At 41.4% G+C, this 18,173-nt stretch overlaps 1 protein-coding gene across 2 annotated transcripts in view; it reads left to right on the top strand.

Moving 5' to 3' along the window:
• Positions 1-18,173, top strand: part of LOC127790520 (uncharacterized) — a 99,003-nt gene that overhangs the window by 45,103 nt on the left and 35,727 nt on the right. For both annotated transcript variants that reach the window (XM_052320069.1, XM_052320068.1), the window contains exons 6-11: positions 13,817-13,891; positions 14,408-14,479; positions 15,521-15,592; positions 16,145-16,216; positions 16,356-16,427; positions 17,652-17,723. In XM_052320069.1, the coding sequence (XP_052176029.1) occupies positions 13,817-13,891; positions 14,408-14,479; positions 15,521-15,592; positions 16,145-16,216; positions 16,356-16,427; positions 17,652-17,723 (435 nt within the window). The remainder of the gene's footprint in view (positions 1-13,816; positions 13,892-14,407; positions 14,480-15,520; positions 15,593-16,144; positions 16,217-16,355; positions 16,428-17,651; positions 17,724-18,173) is intronic.

Raw genomic sequence — 18,173 nt, 5'->3', positions numbered from 1 at the left:
GTCTCGGTGTAGTCAATTCCATAGTTTGAGTGAATCCCTTTGCAACTAGGCAGGCTTTGTACAGCTCTACTATGCCATCCTCCTTTACTTCACCGTGAACACCCACTTACAACCCACTGGTTTCTTCCCCCTTGACAACATCATCACCTCCAAGTTCCATTCTTTTCTAATGCCCTTATTTCTTCCATCACTGCTTCTCTCCATTTTGGAATCTCCAAGGCTTGTTGAATATTCTTAGGAATCTGGATTCTGTCAAGATTAGACATAAAATCACGACACTTGGCAGAAAGAGCATTGTAAGATACAAATTTTGAGATAGGATGGAGAGTACATGAATGAGTTTTTTCTAAGAGCAATGGGTAAGTCATCAAGATTTTTTTACCTGGTCAGGATTGGTTTTTGGTTCATGAGTAGTTTTGGAGCTATCCTCGGTTCAAACTCTTTTGGTGCTTCGGATGCGAGAGTCTCATCGGGCCTTGATTTAGGTCTCCTTGAGTAGACAAGTGTCCTCCCCGTCTGTTTGTTTTCCCACATCTCCCCTTGAGTTCAAGATTCCTTCTACGTTGGACAAAGAAGGAGAAGTGTATTGTAAGGGTAGACTCAAAGATCGCAACATCGAAGTCGGTGTCTGAGGGTCAAGCTCTCAAGGACTCCCCTGAAGCAAGTAGTAGGGAGTATGCTAAAAAAATGTGATATCCAGACTAACATATAATTTCTGTGACAGAGGGTCATAACATTTGTAACCCTTTTGAGTAGGGGAGTAACCAAGGAAGACACATTTGAGGGCTCTAGGATCCAACTTAGTACGTTGGGAGGCGTGAATGTGGACAAACATGGTGGACCCAAAAACACGAAGCATGAGAGATGAACTGAGCCGAGAATTAGGGAAGATCTCCTGGAATTTTTGGAAAGGGGTTGCAAATGAGAGAATTCGACTAGGCATTCGATTGATGAGAATGCAGAGGTCAGAATGGCATCACCCCAAAAATTATTTTTCATATGAGAGGTGAACAGTAGGGCACGAACTACCTCAAGAATATGCCGGTTTTTCCGTTCAGCAATCCCATTTTGTTGGCGGGTGTGAACGCAAGAACTCTGGTGAATAATACTTTGTCTTGAAGATAGGGGCCCAAAGAATGATTGAAGTACTCAGTGCCATTATTAGTATGAAGAATTTGGATTTTTGTGTGAAATTGGGTGTAAATCATAGTGTAGAAGTTCATGAAGACAAAACTAATCTCAAATTTATCATGTAGTAAATACACCCAACAGAGACAAGAATGGTCATCAATAAAGGTAATAAACCATTTTGTGTGGTTCTGTTGGGAACTCGTGAAGGCCCCCAAAGGTCACTGTGAATCAGAGTAAAAGGCAGTGATGGTTTATAAGGACATGAGGGAAAAGTAGTGCGAGGATGTTTTACATGTTCATAGACTTCACATTGTAAATCCAAAGGAGTTTTATTCGAACAAAGTGAAGGAAACAAACGTTTTAAATATTGAAAACTTGGATGACCCATTCGTTTGTGCCATAACAAAAGGTCACTATCCCTAGGACTAGATGCAGAATTACAAATAGAAGGATGACACTGTTTACTCATGTGAGCGTCATCAAAGTAGCAGAGTCCCTCGTATTCCTTAGCACTGTCAATCGTCTTCCCCGATGATAGATCCTGAAAGACACAATGGGAAGACAAAAATGTAGCTGAGCAATGAGATTGGTTGGTTAGCTGACTAATAGACAACAGATTGCAAGACAGATTAGGAACATGAAAGACAGACTCCAAAGTAATAAATTCAGAGATATGGATATTCCCTTTGCCAGCTACTGGGGATAAAATACCATTTGCAATTTTTACTTTCAAGTTACCAGCATAAGGTGTATATGTGGAAAAAATGATGGGTATCAGTCATATGGTCAGATGTGCCAGAATAATAATCCAGGGAGTACGACGCGAAGTAGTACTAAGAGCAGTCAAAAAAGTACTTTTGTGGGCTAAGGAACCCGATGGCAGAGGAGTAGAAGACTGACCCGAGGCTTGAAAGGTCGAAAAAAGAGCATATAACTTCTCAAGTTGCTCGGGGTTAAAACCCCCAATAGAGGTTGACTGAGTATGATGGGCTGTTTTTATTTGCTGTTTAGTCAAGGCCTGGTACCCATGAGATTTATTAGGCTGTTTGGGCTTCCAGTCAGCAGGCTTACCATGTAAAACCCAACAAGTATCTTTGGAATGGCCTGATTTTTTGTAATGGTCACAAAATGGCCTTTTGTTTTGTCTCAGCCCAGATCCGTTGGGAAGCCCTCAGGTTACAAGGGCTGAAGCCTCAAGCCCAGATGCAATTTTCTCCTTCAACACACCTTCCTCCTACTTTCTTCATGCCGAATTTCGAAGAATACCTCCCGAATGGAAGGTAATGGCTGGCGACCCAAGACTCGACTCCTCACATCGTCGAGCTCTCTGTTGAGCCCAGCTAGAAACTCGTACACCCTCTTGTTCTCCATTCTCTTCTTGAATCGCACACTGTCACTCGTGCACTCCCAAGATTCTTCATAGTTGAGGTCTAATTCCTGCCATAAACCCAGTATCTCTGTGTAATATTCCGTCACCTCTCTTTCTCCCTGCTTCATCTGCCACAACCGAGTCTTTATCTCGGAGATTTGAGAGGCATTCTCGGCGTCAGAGTAGGTTTCGTGAATAGCTTCCCATATGTCTTTCGCTGTTGGCTGGAACATGTATGTTTTGCCGATTGCTGGGCGCATGGAGTTGATCAAGTAGGAGGTGATGAGGGAATTCTCAGAATGCCATCTCTTGAAGGCCGCTACCTCCTTGGAAGGTGGCTGTTTGATCTTGCTAGTAAGGAAGCCCAGTTTTCCTTTGCTGTCGATGACCAGCTTGATGGATTGGGCCCATTCTTGGTAGTTCTTCCCATTCAGCTTTTCTACGGTAAGATAAATTGAAGAATTTTCAAACCCGCCGGTCGAACCCATGGAGGGGATTATCTCTAATTCCCCCTCCTAAGTTACCGACTGGCTTGCTAGGGTTTTCAGAGTGACCTGGGCTCTGATACCATGAAGACGATGAGAATATGGAAAATTGAATCAAACTATTATTCAATTAGTCTTAAAAATCTTTACATACTTGGTCCCTATTTAACATGTACATAGAGAACAAATATGGAAACATAAAATTAAACCCAAATAATCAGCCTAAACATTCAAAATATTGGATCTCATTATGGCCTCAATCTCAATCTCTTACCACAATCTGCTCCAAATCCTCTTCAAATCATTCAGGATTTCAACAGGTTTCAATCTGTTACGCTGGTAATCAAAGACAAAGGTAAATTCGGTTACTTATCTGGAGCAATTTCTTCACCAACAAAGGATACAACCGAGTATCATAGATGGGAGGCAGAAAATTCGATAATCTTGGCTTGGCGTATAAACTCTATGGAACCTAAGATTGGACGCACGTATTTGTTCTACAAGACTGCCAAAGAGAGATTGGATGCTGTCCAAGAAATCTATTATAATCTTGAAAATACAGCCTAGTGTTTTGAGATCAGATCAACAATAATAACTACCAAACAAGTTATGCTTGGGGTAATTGAATATTACAATACATTGGTGGAATTATGGCAGGAGATGGAACTTTTTTATGATCCAAATTGGGAATGTGTTGCTGATAACTTGAAATACAACAAGATGCTAGAAAATGAGTGAATTTTTGATTTCCTCCAAGGTCTTAATTTGGACCTGGATGAGGTTCGAGGTAGGCTACTAGGCTTCGAACCACTTCCATCTCTATGGGAAGTGTTTGCCGAGGTTAGAAGGGAGGAAACCAAGAAGCGGGTAATGCTCTAGCCATTAGGAGAACCGATGGCAAGTCCTGCATTGATCTCAACTAAGCGAGAAGATAATCCTAGAGAAAAACAGTGGTGTGAACACTATAATCGACCCTACCATACGAAAGATACCTGTTGGAGATTGCATGGGAAGCCAACAAACTAGAAGCCAAGGAGTAAAAGGGAGAAGGAGAAATCAGCCTATGTCTCAGCAATAGCTCCTACACTGAATAAAGGTACAAGCCTAAATCTAACTATTGAGTAGATGGAATTTTTGCAGAACCTATTGAGCAATTCCCAGATTACAAAAGAGGTAGAAGCCTCAGGCACTGAATCCACAGCATCAGTGGCCCATAAAGGTAACTTACTTCACTGTTTGTTGTCTAAGAAGTTGAAAGGAAATTTTTGGGTTGTAGACACAGGATCATATGACAGGATCCATCACTACTCTTAATCAATTTCAACTCAATGATAAAGAGTTGAAAGCCCTAATGGCAGATGGCACTATGGCTTCTGTTAAGGGGAAAGAAAGTGTAGATGTGTCTGTTTTACATCTTAAATTTGTTCTATTTGTGCCTAATCTCAAGTGCAATTTGTTATCTGTTAGCAAATTAGTCAAAGACATGGATTGTAGCATAACTTTCTTTTCCAATCGTTGTATTTTTCAGGACCGGTCCTTGGGGAAGGTGATTGGCAGTGCTAAGGAACCCGATGGACTCTACTGGGTGTTAGGGCCAAGGCTTCTTCTTTGGATCGGTCACCACATAATTCTAATTTGTCTTCCCTGTCATTCCTATCTTTGTTTGCCACTGTTTCTAATTTTGAAATACTGTTATGGCACAAACATCTTGGGCATTCGAGTTTTCATACCTTAGACATTTGTATCCAAATTTATTCATCAATAAAGAGAAGTTTGCACTTCAATGTGAACATTGTATTCTTGCTAAACAAACTCATAGCACATACTTACCCCATCCTTATACACCATCCAAACCCTTCTATTTGATTCATAGTGACATATGGGGACCAACAAGAGTTTCAAGCTTGTTTGGTGCCCGATGGTTTGTCACTTTTATTGACGATCACACTAGGGCTTGCTGGGTATATTTAATGAAGGACAAATCTGAGATGTGTGATGTGTTTCAAAACTTCCACAAGCTGATTCTTAATGTGTTTCAGTCCTCTATTTGTATCCTTAGGACTGACAATGGTTGATAATATTTTTCTCACCCATTCACCCAATACCTTACTTCTCATGGAATCTTCCATCAAAGCACTTGTCCTTGTACTTCTCAACAAAATGGGGTGGCAGAAAGGAAAAACAGCCACCTATTGGAGGTAGCCTGGGCTTTGATGTTCACTAAATCTCTTTCAAATAGGGATTGGGGAGAGGCTATTCTAACAGCCTCTTATTTGATTAATCGGTTGCCATCTAAAGTGCTCAAGTTTCAAACTCCATTACATAGTCTACTGTGCATTTTCCTGTAGCTCGAATCCTAAGCTCTCTTCCTCCAAAGGTCTTTGGTTGCATTGTATACGTTCATCATATTAGACCTAACCATCATAAACTTGAACTAAAAGCTATTAAATGCATCTTCCTTGGGTATTCTCCAACTCAAAAGGGATACAAGTGCTACTATCCCCCAACACAAGTTCTTCATCTCATGTGATGTCACCTTTGTTGAGCATGAATCCTATTACTCAGGTTCTTCTATTCAAGGAGAAACCACAAGAGAAGAAAGCCATTGGGACCCCATTGTTTCTTTACCTATATTTCTCTCTTCTCCAATTGCTGATTTAACACAACCAGATGTAGCTAAATGCTCTCAATCAGCTACAGCTGAACAGTTAGTGTTAGCAAATTCAGAACCTACATCCCAATTTGACTACCCCCAACAAATTGATTGTGTGGAATCAAATTCAAAGAAGGAAGCACCCTCTGGTAACCCTTTAAAGGTCTATTCTAGAAGGCCAAAAGGCTCTACTCCTCATCCCAACCAATTACTGGAACCTAAGGACGGTCCAGAAAATGAGGCAGAAACCAAAGCTGACAGTGACCTGGTGCTAGATGTTCCTATTACTATTCGGAAAGGGGTGAGATCTTGTGTTAAGTATCCAATCTCTAACTACTTAACTTACTCCAAATTATCACCCCAATTCAGGGCAACAGTTGATGAAGTGGTAGTCCCACGAAGCATTCATGAAGCCTTGAGGGATCCTAAATGGAAGGAAGCAATAATGGAAGAAATGAAGGCCCTACTTGGCAACAAGACATGGGAAATGGTTGAAATCCCAAAGGATAAGAAGATTATTGGATGCAGATGGGTATTCTTGGTCAAATACAAGTCAAATGGCAGCATAAACAGGTATAAAGCAAGGTTGGTAGCACAAGGTTTCTCTCAAACTTATGGAATACACTATGAGGAGACATTTGCTCCCGTGACTAAGCTGAATTCCATAAGGGCATTGCTATCACTGGCTGTTAATCTTGATTGGGAACTGTTTCAGTTAGACATAAAAAATGCCTTCCTAAATGGAGAGCTAGAAGAAGAGATCTACATGAAGGTTCCACCTGAATTTGAGGAAGAAAATATGGGCAAAGTTTGCAAATCATACAGATCACTTTATGGGTTAAAACAATCCCTAAGAGCATGGTTTAAGAAATTTAGCTCTACTCTAATCAACTTTGGGTACAAGCAAGGAGAAGCTGACCATGCATTATTTACCAAACATGGAGAAAATGGAAAGAAGGCTATTTTGATTGTGTATGTAGATGACATTATAATTACTGGAGATGACATTCAAGAAATTTCTACTCTTAAACACAGGTTGAGGGAAGAATTTGAAGTCAAAGATCTGGGGGCAATGAAGTACTTTCTCGGCACGAAAGTAGCAAGGAGAAAACAAGGTATTCTGATTTCTTAGAGAAAATATACCCTTGACCTCCTCAAGGATACAGGTATGTTGGGAAGTAAATGTGCTCCTACACCGCTTGAAAGAAACTGGAAGTGTTCAATAATATATCAGGATCCCCTTGCTGATAAGGGAAGATATCAAAGGCTAGTTGGAAGACTAATATACCTATCCCTCACTCGTCCAGACATTGCATATGCAGTACGTATTGTGAGTCAATTTATGCACTCACCTACTCAACAACATATGAATGCAGTGTATCGTATCCTGAGATATCTAAAGGGGACACCGGGAAAGGGTTTGTTATTCCAAAAGAATGAGAATAGAGGAGTTGAAGGATTTGCTGATGTTGATTGGGCAAGATCTATAGTGGACAGTAGATTAACCTCAGGTTTTTGCACTAAACTTTGGGAAAATCTAGTCACATGGAGGAGCAAGAAATAGTCAGTAATGGCAAAGAGTAGTGCTGAGGCAGAATTTAGAGCAATTGCACAAGACATTTGTGAATTGATTTGGCTAACTAGATTGATGGAGGACTTACAAATGCTTCTAACCCTACCAATAAAATTATATAGTGATAGCAAGTCTGCTATCAGTTTTGTGGGTAACTCATCCAACATGATCGAATGAAGCATGTTAGGATTGATCGAAGTTTTATTCAACTAGAGATTGAGCAAGGAGGAATAAAACTAACCTATTTACCTACAACTAGTCAAGAAGTAGATATATTCACAAAAGCCATGTCAAGACCCGGTTTTGAAATATTAATTAGCAAGCTAGTGTCACAACCCCGCTGAAGGATAACAGGGTTTACTGCAATTCTGAGAGGATTGCTAGGTTGAAGAAAAGAGTGTGAGGGAGAATAGACGAGATAGCGAAGCAGGCGAGAGAGAGAGAGAGAGAGAGAGAGAGAGAGAGGACTGGAAATGAATATTCTGATTGCCTTTTTGCGTACCGTTACACTGCATAACAGGGTACTATATAAAGGCGATTGGGAGGTCATTCCCTGATAGTGGGGCCCTCTCCTAGTCATGTACCGAATATTCTAACAACCTACTGCTCCTGCTATGGCCTACTGCTCAGCTGGAGGGAATTACATTAAGGCAAAAAGGAAGAAATAAAAATGCTATCCGAGCAGCTCCATGCATGACAATGCTCCCCTCTTGAGTGCTTCCTTGTCGTAAAGGAAGATTGATTAGGCTAACCGTGCGAGGGAATTTCTGAAGCAATTTAGGTAGATATTCCCAAGTGTTTCCTTCCTGAGTGCTTCCCTGCCATTTGACCAAGACTTGGATTAAGGGCACTCCTCCTTGCTGAATCACTCGTCTTCCGAGTATGGCTTCTGGTTCTACCGCCTGCTCACTTTCCTTAGGTAGGAGTGGTAGCGTGGCATTTGCCGGCTGACCCCCGATTGACTTCTTCAATAGCGAAATGTGAAATACGGGATGGATGTGTGTGTCGGCCGGTAATTGCAGTCGATACGCCACCTTCCCTATCTTGTTAGTTATAGGGAAGGGTCCGAAGTACCGGAGGCTGAGCTTAGTAGCTTTCCCGCGTGTCAGTGATCGCAGGTGCGGCTGTTTCAACCTTAGGTACACTTCATCCCTAACCTCAAACTCCCTTTCCGTCCTCCTCCTGTCCGCGTACTGCTTCATACGGTGCTGAGCGGAGGCCAGCTCTTGCTTTATTTGTCCTGTCACTTCTTGCTTTTGTTGTAAGTATTCTTCTATTGTGGCTGCGTCTGATCCTCCTCCTATCGCGGGTAGCAAGGGGGGTTTGTACCCGAACAGAGCTTCGAAGGGAGTGGTCCTAATAGCTGAGTGTCGGGTGGTGTTATACCACCACTGCGCCAGGGACAACCATCTGTGCCATTCCTTGGGTCGTAATAGGCATACGCACCTTAGATAAGTTTCGAGGCTCTGATTTACCCTCTCGGTTTAGCCGTCCGTTTGGGGGTGGTAGGCCGTGGACAGCCGTAGATTCGTTCCCAGAGACTTCATCAGTTCCTGCCAAAAGAGGCTGGTGAACATGCTATCTCTATCGGAGACTATATTATGAGGGACCCCATGCAGCTGAATTACACGGTCCAAGAAGGCTCTCGCCACCTCCTGAGCTGTGTAAGGATGGGCTAACCCGATGAAGTGGGCGAATTTTGTGAACCTATCCACTACCACCAGGACACTGTCTTTTCCTTATGATCTAGGTAAACCATCCACGAAATCCATCGACACACTGGACCAAGCCTGATCCGGAATGGGGAGGGGTTGCAGCAGTCCAGGGTAAGGTACCCACTCCGTTTTGCACCTTTTGCAAACATCACAACTCCTCACAAACTCCTTTACCTCAGTCTTCATCTTGGCCAATAGAATATCCCTTTAACTCTTACATACGTGTTCTGTTCGCCAGAATGGCCTCCCAAAGGTGACTCATGTAAGGCCTGCATGATCTTCCTTTTTAGCTCAGGCTGGTTTCCGATCACTATTCGTCCCTGATACCTCAACATTCCCCCTTTCAGGGTATATCCTTCCACTTCCCCTTGCTTCACCGTAAGTTCCTCTAGCAAGGCATAGATCCTGGGGTCGTTTCCATAGCTGTTGACTACTTCCTCGTACCACTGTGGAGTCACTATTGTGACTGCTGTAAGGTTTCCCTCTTCGTGGCATCGAGATAGGGCATCAGTAGCTATGTTTTCTTTCCCTTTTCGATATTGTATCGTATAATCTAGTCCCATGAGCTTGGCCATTCCCTTGCGCTGTAGCTGCGTTTGAAGTCTTTGTTGCAGTAGATATTTCAGACTTTCATGGTCTGTTTTAATGATGAATCGCCCCCCTTCCAAGTAATGCCTCCATCGATCCACAGCCATGAGGACTGCCAAGAACTCCTGCTCATAGATGCTTAACCCAGAATGCCGGGGACCTAACACTTGGCTTAAGAAGGCAATTGGTCTCCCCTCTTGTGCCAGCACTGCCCCAATGCCAGTGTCACATGCATCGGTCTCCAGGGTGAAAGGCTTCTCAAAATCTGGTAGCTTCAACTCCGACACTCTGCTCATTGCTTCCTTTACTTCGTTGAATGCCACTTCTGCCTTGGGACCCCAATGAAATTCTCCCTTCTTAAGTAGCTCCGTCAATGGTCGGCTGATGACCCCATAATTCTTAACAAACCGCCTGTAATACCCTGTTAGCCCAAGAAATCCCCTTAGGGCCCTCATGGTTGTGGGTCTCGGCCATGCCACCATAGCTTCGATCTTCCTAAGATCAGTGCTCACCTTTCCTTCAGCGATTATGTGCCCCAAATACTCCACCTGCTCCTGACCAAACTCACATTTGGATTTCTTGATGAATAATTGGTGGTTCCGCAGAATGTCTAGGGTGGTTTGCAAGTGCACTAGGTGTTGTTCGAAGGTGGGGCTATAGATAAGGATGTCATCAAAGAAAACTAAGACGAATTTCCGCAAGTGGTCTTCGAAGATGTGGTTCATGAGGGATTGAAAGGTGGATGGGGCGTTGGTAAGCCCAAATGGCATTACCAGAAATTCAAAGTGGCCATGGTGTGTTTTGAATGCAGTCTTAGGAGTATCCTCGGGTTTCATCCTAATTTGATGATAACCCGATCGTAAATCAAGCTTGGAAAAGAACTTGGCATTATGGAGTTCGTCTAGCAGGTCTTCTACTAAAGGAATGGGAAATTTATCCTTGATTGTGATGGAGTTCAAGTGGCAGTAATCTACACAAAACCTCCATGTCCCATCCTTCTTTTTCACTAATAAAACAGGGGAAGCAAAGGGGCTTTGGCTTGATTTGATAATGGATTGTTGTAGCATGTCCCTAACCATCCTCTCGATCTCATTCTTCTGGATAGGAGGGTATCGGTAGGCTCGGATATTAACTGGTTCGGTGTTGGGTTTGAGGTTGATAGAGTGGTTAAACAATCGGTTAGGGGGTAGGGATCTGGGTTCTGCAAATAGGTCCGCATACTTCACCAACAATTCATCAAGTAAGGCCAAATGTGATACCTGATTAGGGGACTCCTCCCGGTTGCTGATGGTTAAGTAATACTGCCCCAGCCCTCCTGGTTCCTCGGACGTGTCCTCTGCAGCCACTATTGAGAAGAGTTGTGCCCATTGAACCCACTTCCCCTTCATGACTCTCTTCAAAACCTTCTCGGACATCAGCTTGCACACCCCAGCTTCTTTCTCGCTCTTGATGGCCATTCTCTTACCCTCCTTCTCAAAGGATACTTCCATGCGGTTAAAATCAAAGCTAATTGGGCTTACTCCTTTCATCAAGTCCACCCCCAAGACCATATCGCAGCCTCCTAACTGCAGTAACCTTAAATCGGTTACGAACTTCTCCCCTTGCATTTCCCATGAAAAACCATTGTAAGTCGAGGTACTCAACACCTTATGTCCATTGGCCACCGTTACGCTTAGGGGTGGCGTCCCTATCAACTGACAATTTAGCCTTCTCGCCGTGTGCTCATCAATAAAACTGTGGGTATTCCCACTGTCGATTAGGATCATTAGGGTGCTTCCCTTGGCTTGGCCTCCCACTTTGATAATTTTGTTATTGGCCACCCCTTTCAGGGCATGAATGGATATTTCTCCATTGTCTTCCACGCCCCCATCATCCTCAACTATTCCTTCCTCCACCTCCTGGTCATCTCTTTCATCCCCTTCTAATAGCAAAATCTGCCTTTTGCAAGGCTGCCCCGGGTGGTACTTGTCCCCGCACCGGAAGCATAGTCCTGCCAGTCTTCTTTGCTCCCTCAACGGATCTCCAGGGGGTGCCATGCCCTGTCCCACAACTCCTCTTGCCCCGCCGTTCCACTTACCTACTTCCCGGTTAAAATTCCTTCCTGTCCCACTTTGGGTCCCAGCCACCATGCCCCTTGTCTGCTGCCTCTGCCTCTTAAGCAGTGCTTCGACTGCTAACTTCTGTAATCGAGCATCTTCCGATGCTTGAGCTACTGTCTGTGGCCTAAGCACCTTAACCATTGGCCTTAATTCCTCGTTGAGGCCACTTAAGTAACTTGATACAAAATAGGTTTCGGTGAGGTAGGGGTTGTATTGGATCATGTAGGACCTCAGCTCCTCGAAGCATTTTTGGTATACCTCTACACTCCCTGACTGTTTAAGCTTGTTGAATTCTTCCACAATGTCGGTCATACTTCTTTCTCCAAACCTTCCACATAGAGCCTTTGTAAACTCTCCCCATGTTTGGTTTCTCCTCAGCCGTATGACTCCTTGATACCACGCGTCGACCTCTTCGTTGAAGTAGGCTGCCGCTAGAGACACCTTCTGTAGCTCCGAAATGTTATGCCACTCAAACAGCCTTTCACACTTCCTTATCCACCATCGTGGATTAACCCCTTCGAACACTGGGATGTCCATCTTAGGGAGAGGGAATCCTTGTAGATGATGGTTCATTGGGACTACTGGCCCCCTCCCCAGTATTCCTTCTTCTCGGCCACCCTGGTTAAGCTCCTCCTCATGTATTTCCAGCTCCCATCCAGCTCTATCCCTTTGGGGAGCAGGATCCATCCCTTCTCTCGGTGGAAATTCAGGCGCTAGCCTAATCGGCTGTTGTCGGCCTAACATGGCTATGTATTGCTGCATTTGTGCAGCTAGCTCCTCCCAAACCCGTGTAATGGACTCGTCCAACCTCCTTTCCATTCCATCCATGGCACTTTGCATCCGACGATCTAGTGCAAGAATAGCCTCCTGATTTCGAGTCGTTCCCAACTCCATTTGCTCCATCTTGCTTTGGCATTCCACCACCATCTCCCCGGTTTGCTGCAATTGTATTTCGAAATTCTTCATACGCATTCCCTCGGCCATTACTAGACCTGCTCACCCACTCGACCAGAACAGTACTCTGATACCAATGTGTCACAACCCCGCTGAAGGATAGCAGGGTTTACTGCAATTCTGAGAGGATTGCTAGGTTGAAGAAAAGAGTGTGAGGGAGAATAGACGAGATAGCGAAGCAGGCGAGTGAGAGAGAGAGAGAGAGAAGACTTGAAATGAATATTCTGATTGCCTATTTGCATACCGTTACACTGCATAACAGGGTACTATATAAAGGCTATTAGGAGGTCATTCCCTGACAGTGGGGCCCTCTCCTAATCATGTACCGAATATTCTAACAACCTACTGCTCCTGCTATGGCCTACTGCTCAGCTGGAGGGAATTACATTAAGGAAAAAAAGAAGAAATAAAAATGCTATCCGAGCAGCTCCATGCATGACAGCTAGGAATGAGGGATATCTATTCCTTAGCTTGAGAAGGGGTGGAGGGTGTTGGAGATCCGGGTAAAAAGGATTAAGAAAAGGAGGAGGAATATTTGAATAAAAATCAGAAGCAAGCAAGTCGCTAATCAATCTGAAGCTGAGAAAGGAGGAAAAGCTGATAAGTTCTATCTAAGAGATTAAGATTAATTATGTAGATTAATTTTGTGTGTATTCTAGATTATCTGTAAATTATTTTTAGCATATCTTGTATCATATAACTCTTAGAATTAGGAGTAGAAGTTGGAGACTCTCGTGTATATATAAATAATTCACTCAATACAAAACTTCTTGATTGATCTCACTCTCTTTTGTACCTAAGGCTGTTAAACTTAGCTTTTATCTATTTTGTTCAAAATCCAATTAGAAACAAAAACTTTCACCCGAGTATGGGGGAATACGAGTCGACGTGACATTAATGATTGGTTTATGGATGACAGTTTGCGTAACTGATGAAGCTTGAGTCTCTTAGAACTAAAATATTGCAGTTTGGTTTAGATATCTTTGTTAAGAGTTTTCCTTTTTGGGTTTGATTTTATGTGTAACTGAATTTATCCTGTATTTCAGTTTAGTTTTGTCTTGGATTTTCTTTAATCCTTTGGTGATTGCATTAGCTATTTCTTCATAATTTTTGACTGTTAATTTTAAGTTTCATGTGCAATCTTCTTTTCTCATTTGATTAGAAAAATGTAAAATTCTCATAATAGTGCCAAGTTAAGCTGATATTGATCTCAAATGTATGGTTTATGTGTGGTTGACTTCTCTTGCAGGACTAATGAAGCTTGAATCTCTTAATATAAAATGTTGCAATTGCATAACTGATGATGATATGAAGACTCTTTGTGGTAACGCCATACTCCCTTCTCAATTTCTTACTTTGTTTCTGGTTCCTGACTATGTTGTGTTGTTAATTTTTGTCTGTCTTAGTTGCATTCCTTAGAATATCTGTTCATCTTTGGAGGATTCCAAAATCTTCAAATATATTCATTTCTTTACTTCTGCAGGAAAATTATGTGGTCTGCTGCTTAGAAGGCACTATGTTATTTTGTTTGTTTGTTTTTAAAATCATTCCATGGACATTTATAATTCAGAATACATTGATCAGCGTTGTGCCATTGTTCAAATAACTGGAATTCTAGTTTTGGGGGCTGTGCAGATGCATCAGGGGAGATTGAATGGTTATGGAATTGACTTTTGTTTTATTAGTTTCTCAGATTTCTAGTTTTCAAAAAATTTTCCAATCATTTGTTTATTTAGCCAATGCAGTAGGAATTGCACTTTATCATCAGTTCATGTGAAAGTAATGTGGTTTTATCCTGCCAACGGTTAGCTGCGCTGCAAAACTATTATTTTTATTTCAGGGCTTACCAACTTGAAAGAGTTGCAAATTTCCTGCAGTAAGGTGTCAGATTATGGGGTATCTTTTCTCAAAGGTACTTGTTTTGGATTTAAGTTAACATCTTGCTCTAGGTTATTATGCTTATGTATGGTCTCTGAAGCATGGATGATGACCACTTCAGATATGAGTTCTGAGAGGTATTTTATGCCCATACTAACTTAAAAAGGATTTTGTTGTAAATTTTCATATCTCTCTTTCTCTCTGTCTGTCTGTCTGTCTCTGCCTCTCTCTCTCTCTCTCTCTCTCACACACACACACACACACACACACTGTGTGCACACATGCCTGGGCACACGCATTCTCTCTTAGGATGATCACTAGCCTTCCTACCGGGATCTCTCTCTCTCTTTCTTTCTCTCTCTAAAAATCAACTGGCAAACAGCGTCCTTCTAGGTACTTGTCCAATTATATCATCGTTAATACTGTCGTGGAATTATCTCTTCTCTTGTGCATTTGCATGGCTACCTGATAGAACCGCTAAATCTGCATCCTTAAAAGTCTCATATATTCATGTGCTTGAAGCACAGTAAATAGATGTGCCACCCTTGGATTCTTCTTTCCTTTAAAAACTAATCTAGAATTATTTTATGGTCAGTTTTTGTTCCAGTTAGACCATGTGTCATGTACCTAGGCTAGGAGGAGTTGTACCATGGGTGCTAGGCTTGGGGGGGGGGGGGGGGGGGGGGGGGGGTTGTACCTTGGTGGTTATAACAAATTTGTTCTAGAAGGTAGAGATGGCCAGGTCATTGCACAGGAGAATCAATTAGTTGCTGTACTCGGTATATAAGGCCTGATTTAGCCTTATCCGGGCATGAAATATCAAAAGAAAACTTTCCAGAATTTCTTCCAAACATTCTCTTTCTCTCCCTCTTGATCTTTCTCCTTCGCACTCTCTCTGTTCTTCTAATTCTCCCTATACTTCTTAAAAATTTCCCCCTTAATTTCTTATCCAATTCTCACTGAAACAGTGAAAATTCATTGTCAGACTCAGAGGTCTGACACCATTCTCTTCTTGTTTCACCAATTGATTAAAATCTTTCACTGAAATGCTTGGAACAACCTGTGACTGTTTCAGATTTGCACAAGCTTTCACTATTGAACATGGAAGGTTGCCCTATTACTGGAGCATGCTTGGATTCTCTTACAGGTACTCTCTCCCTTGATTTCTGAGTCCTAACGATGATGCTGGCTATGTGATGAATATATAAAGCATTGCTGATAGAAGGTAAAAGGTAGGTATATATATATATAGATATAGATATCAAATGATCATTTATATATATCAAGTATAAGTTCGTGGTGTAATTTGTTGACATGGAAGTAGTGCCGCTTCTTATGCATGGGCTGAACTCTTAGAAACATTTTTGCCAAACTCACTCAAAAGATATTATTCTCTTGGCTCTGTGGGAAATATTGCAATTCAAGATTTTCTTTTCAACATATATGAAGCAAAGCCCAACAGAAATGTTGTCATGTAATAAAGTGGACAAATGATTAAAAAACATTCTGTTTGCTGATTTATGATATTCATGGAATGGCTCTTTAAATTGCTTATCTTCTAGTATATGTTTGACATTTTGGGTTGGTTGTGGCAAATTCTTTGATGATGCAGCGTTTCTTGCAAGATACCATTCTTTTTTAAATATCACAAATTGATCAATGTTGGTACTAAAATCATTTCTGAACTCTTCCTTTGCAGCACTTCGTGCTCTATTATATTTGAATCTAAGCAGATGCAATTTGTCTGACGATGGGTGCGAGAAGTTTTCAGGTAGCATACATGTGAATTTGACTTTCATCCCTGCTGGTTAAGAATGATGGACAATCTTATGAACTAACATGGTCATTTCTCTTTCTAGTATGAAAAGAAATGCAGTGAGGTAACTTTCTTCTTATCATATTATTTGCAGGTCTACGAAATCTTAAAGTACTGAACTTGGGATTCAATGATGTCTCAAATGCTTGTTTGGTGCACCTGAGAGGTGGTTTTATCATTTCATGTTTGTATAAATTCAACAACAGTATTAAAAAAATCATAAATCTCCTGGCCCTTGAGTAATAACAGATGGATGTAGTGTCTGTACTTGTGATTCTCTTTCTATCTGTTGAACCCTTAAGCCAGTAATGTGTAGAACTGTATTATGTTCTGTTGAAGGGGATGTTATGCCTATGGTGCAATAATCTTCCTATATAATTTCTTTGAAGGAGTTAGTTCATGCCCTCTAAGTTGCATATATGCAGGATTTTTTTCCTTTTTTTTTTAATTGAAGGAATATTCTTTTTCTTGAATTTACTCACAGTTGATCTAATTGAGCATAATGTTGCAAAATGCCTGGTGTTTCCAATTACTAAGTGATACTTAACATATACAATGTTGGATAAATTACACAGTACCTCATACGGCCAAACTGCACGTCATCTCTCAACTTTGATAAGTTACAAAGACCTCCCTGTTGTTGGTCAATGAATTTGATGGAAAGTGTTAAAAAAAACTATTTTTCCGTATGATTAAAAGTTGTGATTGGAGATAGAGAGAGTTGCCAGGCCTGGAAACTTCTGTCTCTTTTCTTTTGTCTTTCCCTCTCCATTTTTGGCAAACCTAAGCATCTGATTCCTAGACTTGTAATCAAACCTTCTAGACTCTTAAGATTGTTCCGTATATCCACCACATTTGAGTTAGTTTGAATCTGAACTCATCGCTCCACAGTTCAGACCCATACCTGGTTTGGATTCAAATGCAGATTTGATCTAGGTCGACCAAGATTGGTGAATCCTAGCGTAGGTGAGTGGATCAGATCTAGTTTGGTTTGCTGGTGATAAGATGAAGAAGAAAAAGAAACAAGAAAGAAAATGAGTTTCTTAGCTGATGGTGGAAGATTTGGTTGGCGGAGAAGATAATTAACATAATAATTAATTTAAAAATTTCATTGATTAACAATGAATGATGGATTAGGAAATAATATAGAATTGGACTTTGACCGAGGCAACTTCTGTAGTTGACTAGTAGTCTTCTAACCACCCACATGTTTTTTCTTTCTATTTAGAAGTTTAGAAATAAAGAAGTTAGTGTAGATTTTCAAAATCGAGGTGTGCTATGTTTGTGAATTTTGGTCTTACCTCAGAAGACCTGTGTGCAATACTTGGTGTCCAATTGTTCCTTTTTGAGAAGCTGTTGTCATTTATGTAGTTTTTATTGCTTCAAGCAGGCTTAACAAATTTGGAGAGCTTAAACCTGGACTCATGCAAGATTGATGATGAGGGCCTGGTTAACTTGACAGGTCATATTATTCACCAAGTTCTCTTAATTTTATGTTTTTCCATTTTGTCCATTTGTACTTGTTATGGCAGTTTTATTTTCTTTCTTTTCATGGTTTTTGGCTAATCTGCAGTATGTTTTAAGTCCTGTGTTACTAGAAGCTTTTACTTGTAACTCCCACATGTATCATGCTCGAAATCATGACATTAGTGGGACATCTGGACTGCAATTGCATTATGTCAAAGTATTTGACTTCCTAAAGAATTTGCTGATATATCAGAAAGCTGACTTTCTTGATACTGAGTTTTATGTTTATCATGGTAAGCAGAAATTTATAATATATAATGGCATACTTGCTTGGCCAAATTGGGTGTGCAGTGAGGAATCAGATTGGTGTTTTTTTTTTTTTTTGAATAAAAACGCTCCTGTGAGTTATTTTTTCTGGTGTTTGGCCAAAATTGAATACTGATTT

Source organism: Diospyros lotus, chromosome 14, assembly GCF_014633365.1.
Source record: "Diospyros lotus cultivar Yz01 chromosome 14, ASM1463336v1, whole genome shotgun sequence".
Lineage (NCBI taxonomy): Eukaryota > Viridiplantae > Streptophyta > Magnoliopsida > Ericales > Ebenaceae > Diospyros > Diospyros lotus.
The sequence above is the reverse complement of the archived record's forward strand: the minus strand, read 5'-3'. Positions and strand labels throughout refer to the sequence as shown.